Below are 23,081 nucleotides of genomic sequence, written 5' to 3' on the forward strand. Positions count from 1 at the left end.
AGGCTCAGAGTGCCTAAAGGGACTTGCCCCAGGTTCACATAGGTGAGAAAGGGCAGAGCCAGGAATGAAGCCTGGGTCTGTGGCTCCAGGGTCTCCCAGTAAGAAGTCAGCATGAGGTTTGTGCAGTATTTTCCCCACAGGGCCCCTGCTCAGAGGGCTCTGTACTTGGAGTTTAATGCTTGCAGTTGCCATCTTGGAATTCTTCATTTTATTTTTGAATTTGTGTTTAGTAAGTGAAATGTGATGGGACGATAGAGCCTGCGCGGTCCCACCTCCTGCCCATTTCCCAGGACAGGTTCTGCCTGCCCCGTGGCCCCTGTGCACTCCTAGCCCTGTGCAGCATCCCCTCCGCATCCCCATCCAGGGACCAAGGCACAGGCCTAATGAGGGTCGGGGTCAGGATGGGCATCTCCCCACCCCCAATCCCAGTACTGAGGGGTCCTCCAGGGGAGATTGCAGTCCAATCCGCAAGGGGTTGCCAGTTGGCCTTGGGGAAGGGGAAATGCCTAACTGGACTTCCTCACCCCTTGACCCATGGGTTCCACAAATGGCTGGCGGGGGAAACGCTTCACTGGTGGGCTGCGCACAAGCGCCCTGTCGCAGGCCCAGGCCCCCGGTACTTGGGAGTGTCTACACATGCCCCCCAGGTATCCCCGTGCCTCAAGGAGCACAGTACAAAATAGCAAATAAACACAGCGTGACAGGTCAGGAGAGAGACTTTGAAAGACAAGAAAATGTTTCCGACTTTAGTACTTTATAATGTTAGTCTTTAGCTGCTTGCTTTTTTTTTTTTTTGAGGTATAATATAATGATTTGATATTGGTTTATAAGTATTGCAAAATGATGACCACAGTAAGTCCAGTTAACATCCGTCACTGTCCATAGTTACAAATTTCTCTTCCTCCTGGTGAGAACTTTCAAGATCTCCTCTCCTAGCTACTGTCAAATATGCACTACGGTATTATTAACTATAGTCACCATGCTGTATATTACATTATGTCCCCATGACTTACTCATTTTATAACCAGAAATTTGTACCTTTTGACCTCATTCATCCATTTTGTACTCCCCCCAACCCCAGGCAGTCAGCAGTCTGACAGCATAAGCTGGGAGGAGGTTTGGTTTCTGTTTTTAGATTCCGCGTGTCAGTGAGGTTGTAAGGTATTTGTCTTTCTCTGTCCGACTTGTTTCACTTATCATAATCCCCTCTAGGTCCATCCGTGTTGTTGCAAATGGCAGGCTTCCTTCTTCTGTTGTACGCACATATATGCCGCAGTACCCTTATCCATCTGTCTAGCCGTGGACATTGGCTTCCTCGTCTTAGCCGTTGTAAATAACGCTGCAGTGAACATGGGGGTGCAGATATGTTTTCAAATGAGTGTTTTCGTTTTCTTTGGATAAATACCCAGAAGTGGGATTGCTGGATCATGTGGTAGTTCTATTTGAATTTTTTGAGCAACCTCCATCCTGTTTCCACAGTGGCTGCAGCAATTTACATTCCCACCAACAGTGCACTAGGGTTCCCTTTGGTCCACATCCTCACAGACTTATTAGTTTTAGTTTTTTTGATAATAGCCATCCTGAAAGGTATGAGGTCCTATCTCGTTATGGTTTTGATTTGCATTTCTCTGATGATTAGTGATGTTGAGCATCTTTTCATGTACCTGTTGGCCGTCCGTATGTCTTCTTTAGAAAATGTCTAATCAAATCCTCTGCCCATTTTTCAACTGGATTTTTTTGTTTGTTTCTTTGCTGTTGAATTGTATGAGTTCTTTATATATTTGGGGTATTAATCCCTTCTCGGATATACGATTTAGAAATGTTTTCTCCGATTCAGTAGGTTGCTTTTTCATTTTGTTGATGGTTCCCTCTGCTGTGCAGAAGCCTTTTAGTTTAATGTAGTCCCACTTGTTTATTTTTTGCTTTTGTTGCCTTTGTTTTTGGTGTTAAATCCAAAAAAATCATCACCAAGACTGACATCAAGCATCTTTTCCTGCTTTTGGAACAAGGCTCCCAGTATTTTCATTTTGCACTGAATCCCGCAAATCACGCAGTCAGCCCTGGCCTCCTGGGTGACCTTCCCTTCTGTGGACTTCAGTTTCTTTGTTTGTAAAATGGTGACATCTTTGCAGGGGTGTTGTCAGAGTCACATGATATAATGCAGTAATGCGGGTTAGCTCACTACATACCTACCCTCTTTCCTTCTGTTTTCCTCTCATACCCTGCCCTCCCCCTTACTCGTTGGATTGACTTGTCCATCAGTCCCCAGGTGATTAATTGATTAATGAGTGAATCAGCCAGTCATCTGGAGATGGATGGATAAATGGACAGGCTGATGGAAAGAGAGAGAGAGAGGTATTTCAGAGATAGAAATTGATAAACATACAGATAGATTGGAAATATATATAGCTGTATAGGTATATGTAGATAATGAGATGTGCAAAAACATATACATGTATATTCCATAGTATTCTGTATTTAAATAATTTTATTACTCATGGGCTTTTTTATTTTAACTTACAAAACTTCATTTACACTAAGTCTCACACTCAGCTCTCCTCATGAAATCTACCGAATCATCATTAAACTCACACAGAGAAGTGAAAGAACATTTTCCCAGCACTCTTTACTCAGTATCTGGGGTGTGAAGCCCTCAGTTTTGGGTGCTGGAGATGGGACACCGCAGACCTGGCTGCCCAGGGTGCAGAGTCTAGCCCTGCCAGAGCCCTGGAAGCCAGAACTGGGGGTTCAGAGCTTTGGCTTGGACCCTCACTGGGGGCACAGTTTCGGCGTGAGCTGCTGGGGTCCTTGCAATAGAGGCTGTGTAACAATCCCAGCTGGAGAGAGAAGGTCAAAATTTCTCTATCTTTGGTGCCAGTGCTTGTCTCCTGGAAAGCTCTGCTGAGAGCCCTACATGTGCCTGTACCGTGTTGCTGCGATCTCACCAAAAATGCAATTTGGTTGAGTGCATGTGCCTCGTACCCTAGTACACGCCTAGGTTAAATACCATTGTGGAAAACAAGAATCCAGTCAAACTACTGTTTTATAAAAATGTCCTTTGAGGCCATGAATTTCAAAAGAAAGGTCCGAGCTTGGCACTGCCCTTACAACATCAAGCCCAGGATAGGTCGCTATGCCTTGTTTGGGTACCAAGAAACGCCAAAGGGAGGGATGCTGAAACTCCAGAACAGGTCTTCTTTGGAGGGTGGAATCTGCCTGTGGGTAAAGAAGTGTTCAGTGGTGATCTTTGTGTCACGCTTTTTCCTCTCAGTAAGCTGACAGATTTCTTCCTTGTTCGCGGAGTCGCTGATGGGGAACCCAGGCCAGGGCCGAGAGTGCTGCAGCCACATTGGTGCTCGGGATGTTGTCCAGAGAAGCCCAGATAAGCTGGTTGGCGATGGGAGCTCGCTGTGATCCCTTGAAATCTAAAGCTGACTGGCTTTTGCTTCTTCCCGTGCAGTGTGACAGCGAAGATGACTGCCGGGAGATCAGGAAGGCTCAGGGAGAGAAGGAGAGCTCTTCACGACTCACTGCCTCCGCCGGCAGTACTTTGTCCGCAAACCATTGCAACGTGAACGTCAACAGGTACTCACGCTCCCAGGAAGGCAGAGGGAGCTGGAGGCGTGTCTGGGTCTGAGAGGCACATGCCTACTGGGGGAGAGTCGGATTTTTGAGTGACTGCTCTGCTCTGGGTCTCCATGTTGCCTACCAAGCCTCTTGGGCTCCTTCATCAATAGAAATTGATAAGAGGCCAGACAAGAAATTCAGACAAGGCTTTACTGGGGCTCATGCTGTAGCACGAGGGAACAAAGACAAGTAACAGATTCCCTTGCACGCTGTCTGATGGGGGGCCAGCTGATTCCTTAAATGGGGTGAGGGTAGGGTGGGGCCAGGGGTCTGATTCCTTCCTAGGGCGGGGCCAGCTGATTCCTTAAATGGGGTGAGGGTAGGGTGGGGCCAGGGGTCTGATTCCTTCCTAGGGCGGGGCCAGCTGATTCCTTAAATGGGGTGAGGGTAGGGTGGGGCCAGGCTGGAGGGGTGGCTTAGGAGGTCTGCTCACCCCCTTGTTGGCGCTGAGTGCAGGGGGCGTGCGCAGTAACCTACTTTTGCTCCTGACACCCTGCATTTTTGCTCCGGACTCCTCAGAAGTGGACGTTGGGTTTTTGGTCTTTTTGTATCTTGTTCGTAATTTGTTCCAACTGCCCTGTGCGTGCAGTTATTTTTAGTCCCTTGTAGTTTCTTTGTATTTTGTGGCTCAAGGAGATGTTTGTCCAGGTGCAAGCACTGCAGCAGAGGGTCCCAGGTCCCAGCCTGTCTCATGCAGACTCCTTTCCCTTGGTTTAACCCAAGACTAACCAGTATGCCTGGACGTGTGCTTCTTGTCACAGCTCCAGGTGCGCTGGAAGTACTTCTTTATAACAAAAGACCAGTTACTAGTTGCACGCAGTTCTATCCTTTCAAAAACACACCCTCCACTCTGAAAACTTACAAACTGAATAAGCTTATTACACCAATGAAAAATATAAACTTGAGCAGAATCTCCATATGACACACCTAAAGGCGTTGGGTGTAGACTGAATTTGCGGTGACAGACAGGATCCGGGTCTCCAAGGCGAAACAGCCACCCAGTCCCTCCTCTCAGGGGGTTCTAGAGAGACCCACATGGCACTGAATCCTCTCTGTGACAAAGGCTTCCTAGCAAAGCAAGGTCCCAGATATTTATTATAAGTGAGCAGCTTATCATCAGTCATAGAAGTCCTTTCCATTTAGAAATAGCACAGCTCAGAAACCACTTTATCCTCTGCTGAGACACTCCTCACTCTCCCTGACTGTGTACATAGAATTTTTAAGGGGAGATTAATGTTTCAGTGCAACACATAAAAATGTAAACTGAAAGGTTAGGAGAAGATGTAGAGTAGTACTAAAACCCGGAGAGGAAATTGGAGAGCGAGGGCACCTGAGCACAGGCCCACTGCAGTGTTAGAATCACCTTGGGAAGAAGGGCAAGAGCAAGAAAGAGCAACACACACAAGCTGCCCGAGCCCACAGTCCTCTGGGCCAAGCAGATGGCATCCCAAAATACTGAGGAAATGTGAATGGGGAAAATACGGCTCAAAAATTTCTTTTTTTCTTTTTTTTTTTTTTTTTTGCCGTACGCGGCCTCTCACTGCTGTGGCCTCTCCCGTTGCGAAGCACGGGCTCCGGATGTGCAGGCGCAGTGGCCATGGCTCAAGGGCCCAGCCGCTCCGCAGCATGTGGGATCCTCCCAGACCGGGGCACGAACCCGCGTCCCCTGCATCGGCAGGCGGCCTCTCAACCACTGCGCCGCCAGGGAAACCCTCAAAAATGTCTTTTTAAATGTGTGATAGAGTTGTATATGTGCTTCTTTGTTCATGCCTTAAATAACCTTTCTAGCAGATCTAGTAATGACCATAATTTCTAGTAGTGATGAGTATAAACCATATTTCAGGATGTCTGCCACAACTGGTGAGGCATGAAAATATCTGTGATTTCCACTGGTGACACAATCCCAGGTCTTGCTAGTAGTACTCCTGCTAAACCACCACTGTGGTTTCTTGCCTTTGTTCGTAATTAAAGGAAATGTTCAGTTTCAGTGAGAGGTTAAGGAAAGTGAAGATGCAACTTCTTTCCCATGCAAGTGCGGGGACCCCAGGATAAGAGCTCCTGCTCTAGAGTTTTTGCTGGCAGAGCCTCCTGGCTCTGATAGTTTCACTTATGTTAAGTAAGGACTCTACGCATATGAAAGTGCTTTGAGTTTTTCTTGGAAAGGTGGCCTGTGTACCTCTGGAATTGTGATTACCACTGTTAAGCTTTACCTGGGTAATAAGACAATCCTTCATATAGGGTGATTGCCCATCCCAAAGATGCGATCCCAAGAACGTTTCAAAGTTACTTTGGTCAACCTGAATAGATAAACTTATAATGATGAAGAAGAAATAGTCATATGTTCATGACAATATTTAATGTAATAATTTAGTTTTCTGCAGACATTTAAGATCATGTAGTATGTAAAATAATTGAGACTTAGAAATAAGACTTTTTCACTCACATGTCAAGAAAGTTATATTCAGACGGTTCATATCCGTCTTCAACATCAGTGTTTTCATCTTCACTGGCTGAGCCACTTTTGACTCGTCCAAGGCAGTTTTCGAGAACACACCTTCTCACTTCTAAGTTGTTGGATGCACAGTACTTCTTGAACCAGAAAGCTGTCATCAGAAATTCTCTCCCAACACAGATCTGTTTGCATAACATTAAGAACCTTGGCTTCTCGTTTGTTCTAGAGGCCTGTGTTTGTAATTTCTACACTGTGACCACCAACTAAGGAAATTGCTTAAAAATAAAAAGTGACATTACTGGCTTGTTTGCAGTGATAGTCAACACATGCAATTAAGAAGTCACAACTGCGGGAATAATGACTAAATCTTTGTTAAATGAATTTATTTTAACTGACTCTACCAGGTGACTTCTAGAAGCATCCCAAATTAGCAATGATTGAGTTTATTTGAGGCTAATGTGTCTTCCCCCAATTTTTGTTTCAACGGAGAGAGCCCTATCTACATACTCTACGTTGCAAAGACTCAAATATGACTCCCTTCCCTGGTGGTCTTTGGCGGCGTGTGGGGGGATTTATATTCAGGCATAGACAATAGTTTGGAAGGTAAAATAAGGAGCTAGGAATCAGAAAATGTCATTTCTAATGACAGTCTTCTATTCTTTGTTTATTCTGATCCATGCCTGGCTACCTAACAATTAGAAGGTGGGTTCATGCTTGGTTATTCTGTGATTCTGTTATTCTCCATATAATAATTAGTACAAGCTCAGGTGTTAGCAAAAGTCCTTTTGGAAGTGGAGATCTCGTGTATAATTTGAGTTTCCCGTTACCTGCTGTTTACACTTGTTAGGAAAACAGTAAGTTGTTTGTCGTGTATTTTGAGATCCTTGGATGAAGAACTTGGGAAATGAAGGTATTATTATGCTTAGTTATTTAACTCCAGATTACTATTTTTTTCTGGGAGGACGAGTAAGAAAACCATGAACGAAATTTCTTTATTGTTCGTTACGGTCCTAATGCCATAAAATCGTTTCCTGGCATGATAGTTCCCCATAAACGTCTTCCTACCAGCAGGTTTTAAGTGGGAGGGTCACATATAAAACATTTACCTTGCCATGCGCTGAGTGGGTGACCTTCCATTACTGTGATTTCCGTTTACAGCTTGGCAATCCCAATAAATAAAAATGAAAAAATGCTCCGCTCACCCACTTCACCCCTCTCCGACGCATCTAAACACAAATACCCCGGCGAGGACCTGACGTCCCCCAGCAGATCCAACAGCAACGGTTTGTTCACCTCCGCCTCGTCCAGCAAAAAGCATAAGGCTGAGAACCAGCTGCAGACCCATGGTGGAGACCTCACGGTACGTTGATGCTCTTCTGCCCCAGATAAAACAGGAGTGAAAATGAGCACGCCCCTCTGCTCTGCCTCTAGCCCAGCACAGTCCAAACACAGGCTTTTTAAATTGCAACTTCAGGAAAAGTTCCTGCTTTATTATTCCAAATAAATGTTCCCAGGTAAAATAAATGTCCGATAGTTTCTGGTATGTGGGAGGATAATGTTTGTTCAAGTCACAAGGAGGCCTTATTGACAGAAAGCTTGGCTGTATAAACAGCACAAGCTGAGAAAAGGTTTAATCTCCAAACGTATTAGACTGGATGACCTAAGATCAGTGACACCCACCTTGCGACATTGCAGGAGGTCGAGGAGGCCCACCTTGGTAAGGGGGCCCCACTGGCGGTCCCTGCCCACATGGCAGCGTAGCACCAGGAAGGTAACCTGGCACGCCTTGAGGATGGCCGCCGTACTGACCATGAGGCGGCATTGGGGGTCTCATTCCTCGTTGCTGTGGGATGCCTGGCTGCGGTAGCATCATACCTCCATTTGGTCCAACGGGTAGATTACCGATGGGAGCCTGTCCTGGTCGAGGAAGATTACATTGATACGTGGTGAGCAGTGAGGTCCCGCAAAGCAGCCCTAAAGGCTGGTCTGGGAAGCCCTGGCAAAGCAGCTGCTCTTCGCCTCTCGCACAGGCAGCTGCCGAAGAAACGGAGGAGGCATTTTCAGCCTCTTCTGCTTAGGAACACTCTTTGGAGGACTTCATTTCCCATCCTGAAAAGAATTAGCCCTAACGTAACTCTCCCAGGACAAAGTAAATTGGGAGTTTTGGACCAACCAGTCTTTCTACTGGAAAAGATTTCTTGCCCTGGGGCAGAGCTGAATCCAGGATTGGAGCCCAAGGCCAAAGTTGAAGGGCTTCCCGCTGCCCTCAGTGACCAGTGTGGTGACCAGGGTGGGACAGCTGCCACCACCCCTCTTCCAGTGACTTTGTCAAGGGTGATTCCAACACGCTGTATTCCCCTGGGAACCTGGGTTCCCCTCTAGCCTCATAGCTTAGTCACCGTGTGACCTTGGGCCGGTTGCTTAATCTCTTGAGCCTGTTTTCATTTGCAAAACGGTGGTGTAAGATTTCAATGAGGCAGTACCGCCTAAAGAACCCAACCCCCGTGGACACCTGTGCAGCTAACACTGCATGTAAGTTCCTCTTTCCTGCCACCCTCCATCTAACAGCGGGCGGCCCTGGACCGTGCATCCTCCAGGTACATTATTTAATTCCAAACTCTCCCCCCCACCCCGTGCCTCTCAAAACCTGTGGGGCTTTGTGAGGCAGGGAGAAATGAGACTTGGCGATAGGACTCTGCAAAGAAAGTGGGGGGAGGCAGCATGTCATGCTTTATCCCATGAATTAAAGAGGCAAAAAGAGTCAGTAGATGGTCCAGCAAGAGCCTAAATCTTACGGAACCATCAGGAAATTAACCCCTTCATGCACCCTCATTTGGGAGCAATTATCTTTGGTTCTAGGATACACGAATCTGAGAAGACCATATTAGAAAAAACAAAAAGCTAACGATTCCAATTTTAAACCAAACACAACTTTTCTTTGCCTCTAGATCCTTCAATCACAAGCAACTATGATATGCAGAGAATCGTAAAACCATGATAGACTTTATTGAGGCATTCTTTTCACTGAACGGGTGTTTATCAAGGAAGTATTTATGGTGTCCCAGGCACTTTGCTACATAACAGAGATGCACTGATGATCTAAAGGGTTCAGTCTCTGCCTGCAGGATAGCTTACAGTCTAGCTGGGGAGAGCCACCTAGAGCAGGGCTCACACACATCCGTCATTTACTACCCTGCATGCCAGAAAGGAAACGCCCAGAGTCCTGGAGGCTCTCGTAACAAAGAGGCTTGGTCTACGCATAAAATCGGTCCATATTTAAAGAAGCATTGATATACACTCCACCTTAATTACTTCAGAGGAATCCATTTGAATCTCCTAACTAAAACCGGGGTGTTTTATTATCCAGACGTCAGCACACAGTAGGTGCTCTCTATAATGTCCGCATCTCCAGGACAAAGGGTGTTTCCATTTTTCCCCAGATCCAGAGTGTTCCTTCTTAAAACACATCTTAAATAATTTCTAGTGATTCCCTTTGGCTCTCCCTGTTCTTCACAGACAGCTGATGAGAACCCGTCAATTGTGACCTGAATGACCTCTTTTGTGAGGGATGATTATAGCTCAGTGGTTCTGAGAGCTTGGCTCCTGGACCAGCATCACCTGGAACTTGTTAGCAATGCATGTTGTCAGGCTCTTCCCCAGACGTACTGAGTGAGAGATGCTGGCTGTGAGGCCCAGCTGGCTGTGTGTTAATGGTGATTCTGATGCAGTCCATTTGGACAACCATGGGTCTAGCCAACTGGGAAGCGTAGGAGCCTGAATCCTAAGCCCCCAGCCTCCACCCACAATAGCCATCTGAGCTTGGGCGAGTTCAAGATCTGGATCTGCGGGAGTGGGCACACTGAGATTCCTTTTTTTTTTTTTGCGGTACGCGGGCCTCTCACTGTTGTGGCCTCTCCCGTCGTGGAGCACAGGCTCCGGACGCGAAGGCTCAGCGGCCGTGGCTCACGGGCCCAGCCACTCCGCGGCATGTGGGATCTTCCCGGACCGGGGCACGAACCCGCGTCCCCTGCATCAGCAGGCGGACTCTCAACCACTGCGCCACCAGGGAAGCCCAAGAGAGTGCCCTTTTGATGTCCCGGGAATGGCATTTGACCACGTATGTAAAAGCCTCCAGCTTGAGACCTGCAGTGCAAGTATTTCTTCTTCTTTATTTCAACGAGGAAAGCACCATCAGCTCTAACCTAGAACACAGAACACAAGCGATTCTAACAGGTTGCTCCTTCAGCCAGGTGGCCAGTTTCTCAAATACAGGTGTGTTTGTTTGTTGTTTAGAAAGCGGCTCACAGCAATTCCGAAAACGTTCTCCACAAGTCACGGCCACAGACAGAGCCATGGTCTCCAGGCTCCAACGGCCACAGGGACTGCAAGAGGCAGAAACTCATCTTCGATGACATGTAAGTGTGGACCCTTGGTTGGTACGGTGAGGGCCAGATCGGTGGGAGCAGGGAGATGGTTTAATATGCGTCTGATTCACAGGGTGGCCATTTCTGTCATGTGATCTCATCTGTTAAACGTCACCCTCTCGAAGGGAATTGCAGCTTCACTCCAAGTGTACCCCTGAGTCCTGGGAGACTTCTGAGTGAATAGAACAACCAGGGCTAACAGGGCTGCCTCCAGGATGTCAGAAAACTAAACTAAATGGCATCAATGAGTCATATTTCTAAGTCCCTGCATTTGGGGTTGTATGCTGCCAGAAGGAGAAGCATTTTTTGTTTTTGTAAATTATAACAGGCAAAGAATAATAGTGATTCACTCCTGAAAGCTTTTTTTTCCTCTAAAATGCTGTAGTCTTTATAAAAGTGTAAACAGTTCTTATCCAGGAGAAAATATCCTGTCATCCATCTCCCAGTCCTAACACTGAAACCCAAGTATTAGTTCCGTTCCCGGCATCGATTTAAGAGGAGGAGAAACAAAAGAAAAGGAATAAATTAACATCCTGGAATGCTCTGGAGATGCTGAAAATGACAAATGAGAAATGATAAAATGATACTGAAAATTATTTAGGCTCTTGGGGAAAAAATATGTGTCAAGGACAAGCCTGGAAGGCAGCAGGTATGGTTTCAAGAGTTCGCCTTGAATCCTCCTTTCAACTTGAGCCGTTCACCAAGCGTGCAGCGTGTGTGTGTTTGAGGCACGCCCTTAAATCCCGGCGTGGAGCAGCGGGCAACAGTGAGAGGACACCCTGCTCTCTGACTGTTGACAGTCTGGCTGAGGGGACAGACTGTAAGCCACGACCCTCACCCAGAGTCAGAAAATAAAATGGTGCTAAATGTCTCTGAGTCCCAGCTTCCTAATCGGAAAAAGTGACTGTCATGACAGGCTCATCTGAGATCCAGTGAGATGGTCTCTCCTGAGCGTGACCACCTGAGAAGTGAAAGCTCGGCGCGGTGGTGATGACTCTTCCACCCTCATCTCCCTCCCATCCTACTTTCCAATCCTATCTTCACTCAGAGCATAGGCACGATCAGTTGGTTCACCTCCAAGAAGCAAGAATACCGAGTTAGGGCTTCCCTGGTGGCGCAGTGGTTGAGAGTCTGCCTGCCGATGCAGGGGATACGGGTTCGTGCCCCGGTCCGGGAGGATCCCACATGCCGCGGAGCGGCTGGGCCCGTGAGCCATGGCCGCTGAGCCTGCGCGTCCGGAGCCTGTGCTCCGCAACAGGAGAGGCCACAGCAGTGAGAGGCCCGCGTACCCCCCCCCCAAAAAAAAAAATGAATACCGAGTTGTAGCCCTCAAGCCCTGCTTGGACTTCATTAAGTTACTTAGGGCACAGACTTTGAGGGTTCAAAGCCAAATCCACATTATTTTGTTTCTTTATTGAACACGTTCCCAGATAATTGGTTTTACCAAAGTGTAAGGGTGGCCCAGGAGGACGTGTGTTTTTCTCCTCTTCCCGTGGCTGCCGCAGCTGCACTCAACCCCAAGCACGCTCTCTCCTGACCCTCAGCACCTCCCCTTCCCCTCCTTGCCCGCTGCCCTGGGCATCAAGGGAGGTGGTAATTAATCCCCGGGGTGGGGGGCGTGTAATGGGAGTACAATCAGGCAGTCAACTCCATATATAATTAGGGTTTGGTGGTGTAAATTGTTCAAGGGAGCTTTAACCGTTTGCAAAAACAGGAGATTAGAATCGTGTTTAATGACATTGTGGAAATTTGCATTCAGAAGATATAGGAATCTTTTTGATTTTCATCTTAATTAAAGATGCTCTTCCTAATATTAAGAAGCAAATTGAAGACAAAGTAGTTATATGGATGGGTCAGCCTCCATATCGTTTAGGTTGCAACCCAGTTCTTTGAGGAATTAAAAACAATTATACTTATCTTACAAATCAAGTCTTTATAAGAATGGAAACGGGGCTTTAGACATCATTCAAAGCCCACCTGTCATTTTTACCAGTCCAAAACTGCCCTTATTCATCTCAAGAAGCTTGCAGATGGGGAGGGATGGACTGGGGGTTTGGGGTTAGTAGATGCAAACTATTATGTATAGAATGGATAAACAAGAAGGTCCTACTGTATAGCACAGGGGACTATATTCAGTGTCCTGAGATAAACCATAATGGAAAAGAATATAAATAAGAATGTATATATATATATATATATATATATATGTATATATATGTGTGTATAACTGAGTCACTTTGCTGTACAGCAGAAATTAATACAACATTGTAAATCCACTATACTTCAATAAAATTTTTTTTTTTGGTGGTACGTGGGCCTCTCACTGTTGTGGCCTTTCCCGTTGCGGAGCACAGGCTCCGGACGCGCAGGCTCAGCGGCCATGGCTCACGGGCCCAGCCGCTCCACGGCATGTGGGATCTTCCCGGACCGGGACACGAACCCGTGTCCCCTGCATCGGCAGGCGGACTCTCAACCACTGCGCCACCAGGGAAGCCCAATAAAAAATAAATTTAAAAGGAAAAAGAAAGTTGCAGGTATTATAAAAGATCTGGACTCAGGGAGCAAAAAAAAAAGGAGAAGCAGTCATAATCTACAACATAAACAAACACACGTGCATTTGACAGTAAGGTACCCAAAGCATCAAATGTATCAAGGGCATGGTGTTTAAACACACACATGTATGGGAAATTAAAATGTAAGGAATTTCCCAGTGTATGGACCAGAAAGCTAAGTTTGAAACAGCAACAACTAAATGGTCCTACTTCTACCTGCAGTGTCTTGGACTGTTTACAGGAGGCAATGTTTCTCAGTCTGCTGGGACTGCAGCTAATATAATTTTGTCCCTATTTGTATCAACCAAGAGGCTATTATCATTCGTTCTTCCCATTAGCAATGTGTGTAATTTTTCTGGCTGGCAGCTACAATACAGTGTTTCTCCCTTTATGGATAAGGGTACAATAGAATAAAAAAGCACTCTTTCATATCCATCATATATAGAGAGAGACATCTTCCAGTTGCCACGTGTCCCAATTGATTTGAAATCCATGACAGTAAGAGAAACATGCAACTCCAACAGCCGCTTAACTGCTGAACTGAGAAAGTCGTGGGAAGATTCTTCAAGCTTGAAAAGCAAAAACAGGCATTGTCTCTTCATTGGAACAATAAAAATATGTCCGTGAAGAGATCACTGGGGGGACTTCCCTGGGGGCACAGTGGTTAAGACTCCACGCTCCCAATGCAGAGGGCCCAGGTTTGATCCCTGGTCAGGGAACTAGATCCCACATGCATGCCGCAACTTTGAGTTCACATGCCACAACTGAGGAGCCCACCTGCCACAACTAAGACCGGTGCAACCAAATAAATAAATAAATTTTTAAAAATAATAATAATAAAGAGATCACTGGGCTAGGAATTCACCTAAAAGTATGTAAAGTGTCTCCCAGGTTCAGTTGGTGTGTCCTGAGGTCCAGTGGTAGGAACAAGGGTATGTGATTGATTCATTCTCAGTTATTAATTGAGGGAAGATGGAGGCATATGGGTGGCCTCTCCAGGAAGCTTCCCCGGGACCACAACCTTGGCCGCCTCCTGCTACCTCTCTGCTCTGCACCAGCCTCAAGGACCATGACCTGGCTCCTGCCATTTTCCTTGACTTCTCCTCACTAGAGGTGTCAACAGGCAGCGACATGACCAAAGAGAGGCCACCAGAAGGAAAGAAAGAACTAGAGAATTAGCAGCGGAATGATTTAGAGTTGATGGAAATCCAGTTATAGCGCTCCAGTGAGTAACAGATGCCATCCTGTCACGTGACTTTTAAAGCCACATCACGTAGCTTTTTTAAAAAAAGTAAACTCATCCTTTTGTATTACAAATACTCGTTAACGGTTGAATGAACATGAGATTCAGACAACAGCCACCCGAATCCAGTGGGCACTCAAATAACAACCGTTGAATGGCCCCAGCTGAATTAGAATAACATTCCCAGGGGGTAATGCCTGCATCTTTTTTTCTTTCTCTTTCCGTGAATGTAAGGAATCTACTACATGCAAGTCAATTTAAATTCACGGGCTTCCAGGCCCTTTTCCTAGGTCACTTACCCGTTCAGGATGTAGATGGAACTGAACCGAATCATTTGTTTTAAAACTGTGATCCAGGTCAGCCTGTCCTGCAGAATCACCCCTGACGTTTAGCCGTGCTCCACTTTCTCTCCTCGAGAGCCCTGATTTTAAGGTGACACTGGTGTAATTACCAAACTTCTGTTTAAAAAAAATCTGTAAGGATTTATGTCCATGAGTGACAGCACTTGATTCAACTCAAAGCCTAGAAACGGATCTTATTAGTGCAGAGCCATGAGCTGTAAATTACTTGGTGTCATAATTAGTGACAGGGGAGTTCTTGGCGCTGGAAAATCCAGGGAACAATTGTGTCACGAAGTCCTCAGTACAGACGTCAGAGCAGAGCTGAGTGGTGAAATGCTTGGCCTGTCTTCCCACGCGCCATATTGCTGTGCCGGGGAGCCCGAGAACCCCGGGTGCCAGCCCTGCCTGCTGTTTCCAGAAGGATGTGCAGTCTCTTGCCCACATTTCACAAGGAAGAGTCAGTCATGATCGTCACATTCAGCCACACCACCAAACGTCCCATCTGTCCCCGTGGCACCAATACCAGGAACCCAACTACTTAAACCTCCCTACGCGAGAAGAGACTCCCTAGCCACGCAGTGCTGAAGCCCTGGCCTGGGAGATGTGGCTGGCAGGGCAGGAAGAGGGAGTCGGCATTTGTGATATGCTCAGCCGCCTCATAGCTAAAAGCGTTTTAATTTTATGGAGGGTGGAAGATTCCTGTATGTGAAAGGCCAGATGATGGAGTGAGAGGACACCAACTGCAATCCTTGAGTAGGTGATGTTACGTCGAGGCAAGGCGCCCACGGTGGACCTGCTGTGGCCGTTCTTCCTCTCCCGAGGGGCTCCCCTTCCCAATTGCTTCAAAGCTGGACCCCACCTTTCCTGATACACCATTCATGTGCCTTTCTGTTCTTCATATGGAATTTTTTCACTTATGAACCCCTCTCAGCCAGGTTTTTATTTTTTTCTAACCAAAACAGAAAGAAAGGGGAAAAAGAGGACTTGGCTGGGGGTGTTGGGAGGGCAGGAGCTGGGGACAAGGCCTTTTAGATCTCCCTGATTGAAATCTGAGCTCTCTGATCATTTTAAGGGCTTGTCAAATGATTTTATCTCTTTTGATTAATTTTTTTTTATCAGTCGTTTTTCTACAGTTATCATGGTTTATTTTATTTTATGTATTTATCTTTGGTTGCGTTGGGTCTTTGTTGCTGCATGCGGGCTTCCTCTAGTTGCGGCAAACGGGCTACTCTTCCTTGCGGTGCGTGGGCTTCTCATTGCGGTGGCTTCTCTTGTTGCGGAGCACGGGCTCTAGGCACACGGGCTTCAGTAGCTGTGGCTCGCGGGCTCTAGAGCACAGGCTCAGTAGTTGTGGCGCATGAGCTTAGCTGCTCTGTGGCATGTGGCATCTTCCCGGACCAGGGCTCGAACCCATGTCCCCTGCATCGGCAGGCGGATTCTTAACCACTGCACCACCAGGGAAGCCCTTTTTTAATTTTTGATTTTATGTTGGAATATAGTTGGTTTACAATGTTGTGTTAGTTTCAGGTGTACAGCAAAGTGATTTAGTTATACATATTCATATATCCTTTTTCAGATTCTTTTCCCATGTAGGTTATTACAGAGTAATGAGTAGAGTCCCCTGTGCTATATAGTAGGTCCTTATTGATTATATATTGTATATATAGGAGTGTGTATATGTTAATCCCAAGCTCCTAATTTATCCCTGCCCCCGCCTTTCCCCTTTGGTAACCATAAGTTTGTTTTCTAAGTCTGTGAGTCTGTTTCTGTTTTGTGAATAAATTCATTTGTTAAATATCACACCCAGAGAAGAACAACAATCAAATTGATGTGTTTCCCTTTCGAGAGAAAGTTGCTTATGCTCAGGTGACAAAAACCTGCCATTTAGCCTGTGTGTCCTGGAAAGCACACGCCGTTTTCTATGTGTGGCCAAGGGAGGAGTCACCTGCAAGAGCCTGTGGCCTGTAGGAGACACAATGAGTGATTGCTTATGCTTCTGAGAAGCCAGGGACTCGGGGGTCCCAGCCAACATCAAGGGCGTAGAAACAAAAGCTGCATTTGAATCCTTGCTGCCGAAAGCAGTCTTCCTGCTTCCTTCGGAAAGCACTCATAAAGCCAGCGGCAGCACCGGGGTCCCTGGCTGTGCAGTGCCCTCATCGGCAGCACCCACTTACTCAGTGCGTGAAAAACAATTACCTCACTTCTTACGCGTTCTTCTTGGTCAAGAAAGTACCTCACAGCCTGGGCCACAGTCACACCTCGGGGACTTATTAAATGACAGGCTGACAGGCTATCAGATGACGAATTCATTTGGTCTGCAGTTGCCTAGTGGTCTGATTTGGATTTCAACTTCCCTGAGAAAATGATCCCCACTTCGGCTCTGCCAAGGAACCCGTTTGTTCAGACACGTTGAGTTCGCCATCTCTGCCAGTTTTCACAAAACAGGCTGGTTTTGCTGAGGAGGTGCATTTCACAGAGGTAGGAATCACAGAAAGCAGCCCGCCAGCCTCTCCGTGGGAGGGCGTTCAACTCCATCGCAGCCACAAAGGAGAACAAAGAGCGAGGTTGCTCTAATACGCTGGTGCCAGAAGAAATTTTAGGGTAGCTCAGCCCCCGCCGCTGCTTAGAACTAAGGTGGCTCGCGTGTAGGTGGGGGCAATGAGAGGTGAGGAGGGCGCACCCCCTCTGGATCAAGTGCTCCCATTTTTTTTGCTGCCAAGAGCTCTTATAACAAAGATACACAGGGCTCGGCTTTGGCGTTTGGATCACTCGAGCCCAGCTTCTGAAGAGCCCCAGAGACACGGTTAGTTACATGCATGATGTTGAACTGTACTTTTCTTAGGGTTGCTCACGTATCATCATCAAATACCATCGCTGTGAGAAACGGTGTGAAGAACCTTATGATCACAATGAAAAGCAAAACTCTAGGTTTTCCATGTGAAAGAAAAGAAAGGAGATTCAATGAAAAATGAGTTTGAACGCTGCGATCATTAGATTCATTTTAGTGCCTGTGCCATGTTATATTCTGTAACTGCCACAATGGTGACGGCAGCTTCACTTTCCTGCTGACTTGAAAGTCACTGTCGGAGTGATGCCTTCATGACAGCACGTGTCCACTGCCTTGCCGGACCATCTGGGTGACATCCCATCATCCCATTGCCTTTATAATGATCTGATCTAGGAGTGTGGCTCTAGAAATCACCTGAAAGGAAAACAAATGGGCCCATCATCAAGCAATCTTCAGTGACTCAGTGTAATAAGCCCTCCATTAGATGCAAAGATGAGAATTCTTATGCGATCCTAAACAGGCCCTGATAGTACATTTCTTCAGCATCTCAGGTTAATGTTGTAGCTGCTGTGATGTAGTCAGAAAATAGATGTGTTACTTATCCACCTACACCATTGTGAGAGTTTGTGACTCAGCCTCCATCTCAGGTTTAAAGGATACACTTACATGCTGCAGATAAAAACAGCATTGATTAAGGTACCCGTATTAGGAATTAGGTGGCACTGCCACCCCAGGGGTAACTAAGAAGGCTAACAGATGCCTTTGCTTATTACCAAAGTAATTTGTTCGTGAGAACAAAATGCATTTGAAAAAATGATGATCCGTTAGTGACGAGGTCTACAAAAAACAGGGCAAGAGAAAAACGACCAAATTCCTATACTGGAGTGTGGGACAGATAATGATGTGGAGAATTTCAGGTTGCCATGGAGATGTTCTCTGGCTCATTGCCTTCGAGGCTGCACCCCATCAGAAGTCAACCCTGTCTCTCTCTCTTTGAAACTCAAAATATGAATGCAAGGGGGGGGTTCATTTCTCTTCTACCATGTACCTAAAACTACAAGGTGGGGAAGATCAAAGAGGTCTACAACAGGGCCCCCGCTGAAAATGGTCCAGCTGCAAAGTTTGCATACATGCAGTGACTGTAGCCCAGGACAGCAGAAGGTAATTAAATGCCTGGAAGTGAAGTGTAAACAAGAGGTGGTATCTGAGATCAGGAAAGACATAGCTGATCATGACCGAAATGACCAAGAAGGCCTTACGGCCTAAGAATTTGAGGGACAGGTAACATCTGGCTCATCATAAGCACTTAATGAATGAGCAGAGAGGTGAGTGTTCCAGGAAGAACGGAAAGGATGAGCAGAGCTTCTAAGACAGCCATGGCATGTCAACCAGACAGTGAGGACACCTCTCTGGCTGTGGTTGAGGGACTTGGTGAGTAAGTGGTACGGTTAAGAGGGTTAGGCAAGATGATTGGAGACCTGAACTGCGATTGGAATTCATAGGCCCTGGAGATGGATTTTAGATCTATGAGTAGGATGGTGATATAATGAAAGCCACGTTTTACAAGCATTGGTCAAGGCTTAAAGCTCAGAATAGATTGGATGGGTGTGAAACTAGAGGCCAGGAGAGGTGATGAAAGCCTAGACTTGGTGGATATGGTCACTGGAGAAAGAAAGGGATGTTTACAAGGGAGCATTCATACCATTTGATAACTGGGGGAGAGATGGATGGAGATGCCTGAACTCTTGTCCTGAACAAATAGGCTCCAGGACCCCATCTGAAGTTCAGGAGTCAGATCTGGGTTTGGGCAGAGGTAGGTCTGGTCTTCTGCTTTGGGGCATTCAGCAAAAGGACAAACGAAAGATATTGCAGAGGATTTTTAAGGCATGAAACTCTTCTGTATGATACTATAATGGTGGATACGTGTCATTATACATTTCTCAAAACTCACAGAATGTGCAACGCCAAGAGTGAACCCAGATGTAAACTGTGGACTTTGGGTGATGATGATATGTCAGTTTCGGTTTATTGATTGTAACAGATGTGCTGCTCTGGTGGGGATGTTGGTAGTGAGGGAGGTTGTGCACGTGCAGAAGCACGAGGTACACAGGAACTTTTCGTACTTTCCACTTCATTTTGCTCGGAGCCTACAACTGCTCAGAAAAATTAAGTCAGTCCATTAAACAACAAAAACAAGAACAAAAATAATGTAAATTGCCACAGTCGGCATCAAAGACCCCACAGATAGCCAGTATGTGTTCAAAGGTCAATATGTGGACAGAGAAGAATAAACCATCGTGAAAGTCAACTAAAACGCCCTTCAAATGGAAGAAGCGTGAACGTTGAGGAAATAAACTAGAACAAGAAGAGCCGGTCAGAGCAGGGCCTTCCTTTGAAGGAAACCTCAGGCCTCACCCACCAATGAAGACCCATCATGATGAATGAAAGAGTCCAGGCCTGCATGGCAGGAAAAATGGTGAAGGGCTCATGATCGAGAAACAGAGTTTCATTATGCACATTAGGGAAATCCTGCAGCCATGTTCCTCATTTCTTTGTTGGAAAAGTTAAAAATTCCCAGCATGTTCCACAGTACTGACAATATTTTATGCGGAAGAAGAGACAGAAAACCAAGGTCTTTTTCTTGCTTCTGTGATTTGTGACTCAAAATTAAGTATTTGCTTTGATCCTGGTTTGTTTATTTGTTTGATTGATTGATTAAAACCATTCAGCTGAGGATTATAGTTTTGGATGATAATGTCATTGACATGGTATGTGTGATTTTTCTAAGCCTTTTGACCCGTTAGGATAAAAGGACGCTCTGACTACCTAATACTGCATTGGGGAAAAGATGCCTTAGCTGAAAGAAGGCAGTTCAAAATAAGTGTATTAAATAGGTTAAACAGTTCATGATTAATATTGCTACTTACATCTTATCTCCCATTCAGGGGGTCCTGGCTTATGGTGTGTACATGAATAGGTCAAGTTTACTGATTATATAAAGACCCATAATGCAAAACAAGTTTATGCTGATGGTACCTAAAGTACGTAGATTTAAAAAAATCTATCCAATGAAGCATTTAAAGTTACTGTCTGATGAGTAGTTTAGTGTAACTTGGGGTCATGTCACACACTCAGATCCATCTCTGGATGAATTCCCTTCATCTCCCAGCAGAGTCAGCGCTGGCCAGGGTTATTGTTTTAATAATGCCCATGTCTGGTGTTAATGTTTACCAGCCAGTTCATCAGAACTAGAGAGAATACATGCCATGTTTGCATTGTGACAAGGAAGACATCATTTTACAATTAACTTTATTACAACTGGAATGTAATCATGCAACAGCACCTCTTTTCATTTTTCATTGCAAAGCTTTAAAATAATTAGATATAGAGATACAAGCAACTTTGGGTACCATTTATGCATACAAACAACACTGATTTTCATAAGGGTACAGAAATATACTCACCTGTACATATCCATACAATTATTATGAGATACCTTTGCCATCTTTACATTAAAAAGGGATTGTTTTGTGTAACTAACCTGTGAAATAAGATTTTGCACTTGTTTTCTTAACCGTGCAATAAAAAATCTGATTCGCAAATTAGGTACTGGGGATCCATGTTAAAAATCACCGTAAATGTATATATTTATTTGCATATATTGAGTGTGTTTTGGATTGCTAACTTAAGAGAAATATAATAGTAGTCTTTTACATATAGGCTATAGTAGTTCGGAAATGCAAAAGAAAAGAAAAATACTTGATTCCGTCTTAAGAAGAGTCTTGAAATTGTGCTTCAAGTGTGAGCAAAGGAAAGAATGTTTTCCAAAGATCTTGCACTTGCACGGTAATGACGTTTCATATCACCCTCTCCTCGTAGGCCACGCAGTGCAGATTATTTTATGCAAGAAGCTAAGCGAATGAAGCATAAAGCAGATGCAATGGTAAGACTTTTCTCTCCAGATCCTTTCCTCCAAATGACGTTTGTACCACAGCTTCATCACTGGGGCAACATAGCTAGGGTCATTATAAAATCTATTACAAGGATGGCTGGGTCTGTTAAAGGCAAAAATGTTTATATAATCCAGTGCTCATCGCCCAATAAATTATGACCTCAACCAATAATGTCTGACTGGGAGGAAGCCCTGGATAAACTAATATTTCAGTTTAGACCTAAAGTTTGAATAGGAACCAGAGGCAATGGAGTCAGTGGGTGGTAATAGTTTTTTTCCTTAAAAAGAAAACACCCAAGTTTGCGTATTTCTCCCTTGTTAGCCTGGCCAACGCTTGGCTTGGTCCCAGGATCAAATCCCTTTTCAAAAAGACTTACGTTCTTCATATGTACCTGCCAGAATGAATTTTTCCTATGAATCTGGACGATCCAGAAACTGTTTCACTGCACATAAGACCCTGAAGTTGTATGATTTGATGTTTTCAGAGAGTAACTTTTCTGACTTGGATAATTTATTTGAGAAAGCTTAAAGCCTTCAGGCAAGAGTTAGAACACTTCTGGTTTTTTCTAAAAGAGATCATGTGGTTGTTCTGTCAGAAGAGCTCATCCAAAGGGAGTCTTTCCTATCCAGTAATTCTAGTTCTGCTCCCCTCCAGTGCTCATAAGTGAAATCAGGGTGCTGGAGGCGAATAAGGCATTTCAAATGACCTTCAGAGTATTATTCCAGGGTTGAAGATGCCTAAGCCATAACTGTACCCCACCCCCCAATGCTACTGATTTTGCCCACCAAGCATGCATTTATATGAAGCTAACTGCCTAGGTCCACTGGTGTACAGAGAAATAACCAGGGGGTGTCAGAAAATACAGAAGGGAAATGGGAGGTAGAGTTGCTGTCGTCACAGTCCCACAGTCTGATGCAGAGTTCTGGTCACCCGAAGGAACCGATGCGTGGTCACATTGAATTCTAAAGCAGAATGAAATTTCCTGCCTGAATCATCCAGTGTTTACCAGGCTTCCTCAGTCAGTGTCATCTTGCCCAACCTGGCCTTTCCCAGCGATACTCTGCTCCAGCCATGTTGGCCCCCTGCCGCCTCTAAGCACACCTGACTCGTGCCAGCTGGCAGGTCTTTGCACCTGCAGAGCCTCACACTCACACTCTCACGCACACCCACACCTTCAGTGTCCTCCCCAAATTCAGCCAGATCATACTGTTCCTTCCCAGTTTCCTCCCCAGCCTCCCTGTAGCCCCATCACTTGCTCCCTTCCTGCCCTCTCTCTGGCATGGGACTCCTTGCTTTGCATTCGGTTAGTTAATCACAGACTACCTTGCACTTTGAGCTATCTTGTGAGTGCACATTTTTTCCCTGCAAATATATGTTCCTGGAAGGAGCTTTTGTGTGTCAAGTACAGACCACACAGAATCAGGTGCTTCAGCAAATACTTATTGAAAGAAATGACTTCCTTAATCTGAAAGCACTGCCAAGAAATATTGCTCTATAGCCTCTTAGGGTCATAAGCCGTTTAAAATTTTGACTTGCTAATGCGGGAGAATTCTGCTCTACATTTCCCTTTCCTGAGGTGTCATGAATAATGAGAGGTTTTTTAAGAGGCAAGACTTAGATCAGTAGTTAAGAGTATCTGTGTAATTCTGTTTTGATTGATGAAGGAATGTTTGAAAACTGCGGAGATGATGCAATTCAAAT

General features: G+C 45.5%; 1 protein-coding gene across 2 annotated transcripts in view; it reads left to right on the top strand.

Moving 5' to 3' along the window:
* The window catches only part of AFF3 (ALF transcription elongation factor 3), a 574,404-nt gene that overhangs the window by 536,027 nt on the left and 15,296 nt on the right, over window positions 1–23,081 (top strand). For both annotated transcript variants that reach the window (XM_060309207.1, XM_060309208.1), the window contains 4 exons: window positions 3,461–3,585; window positions 7,238–7,439; window positions 10,373–10,494; window positions 21,307–21,370. In XM_060309207.1, the coding sequence (XP_060165190.1) occupies window positions 3,461–3,585; window positions 7,238–7,439; window positions 10,373–10,494; window positions 21,307–21,370 (513 nt within the window). The remainder of the gene's footprint in view (window positions 1–3,460; window positions 3,586–7,237; window positions 7,440–10,372; window positions 10,495–21,306; window positions 21,371–23,081) is intronic.

The sequence above is a fragment of the Globicephala melas genome, chromosome 12 (assembly GCF_963455315.2).
Source record: "Globicephala melas chromosome 12, mGloMel1.2, whole genome shotgun sequence".
In the NCBI taxonomy this organism is placed as follows: domain Eukaryota; kingdom Metazoa; phylum Chordata; class Mammalia; order Artiodactyla; family Delphinidae; genus Globicephala; species Globicephala melas.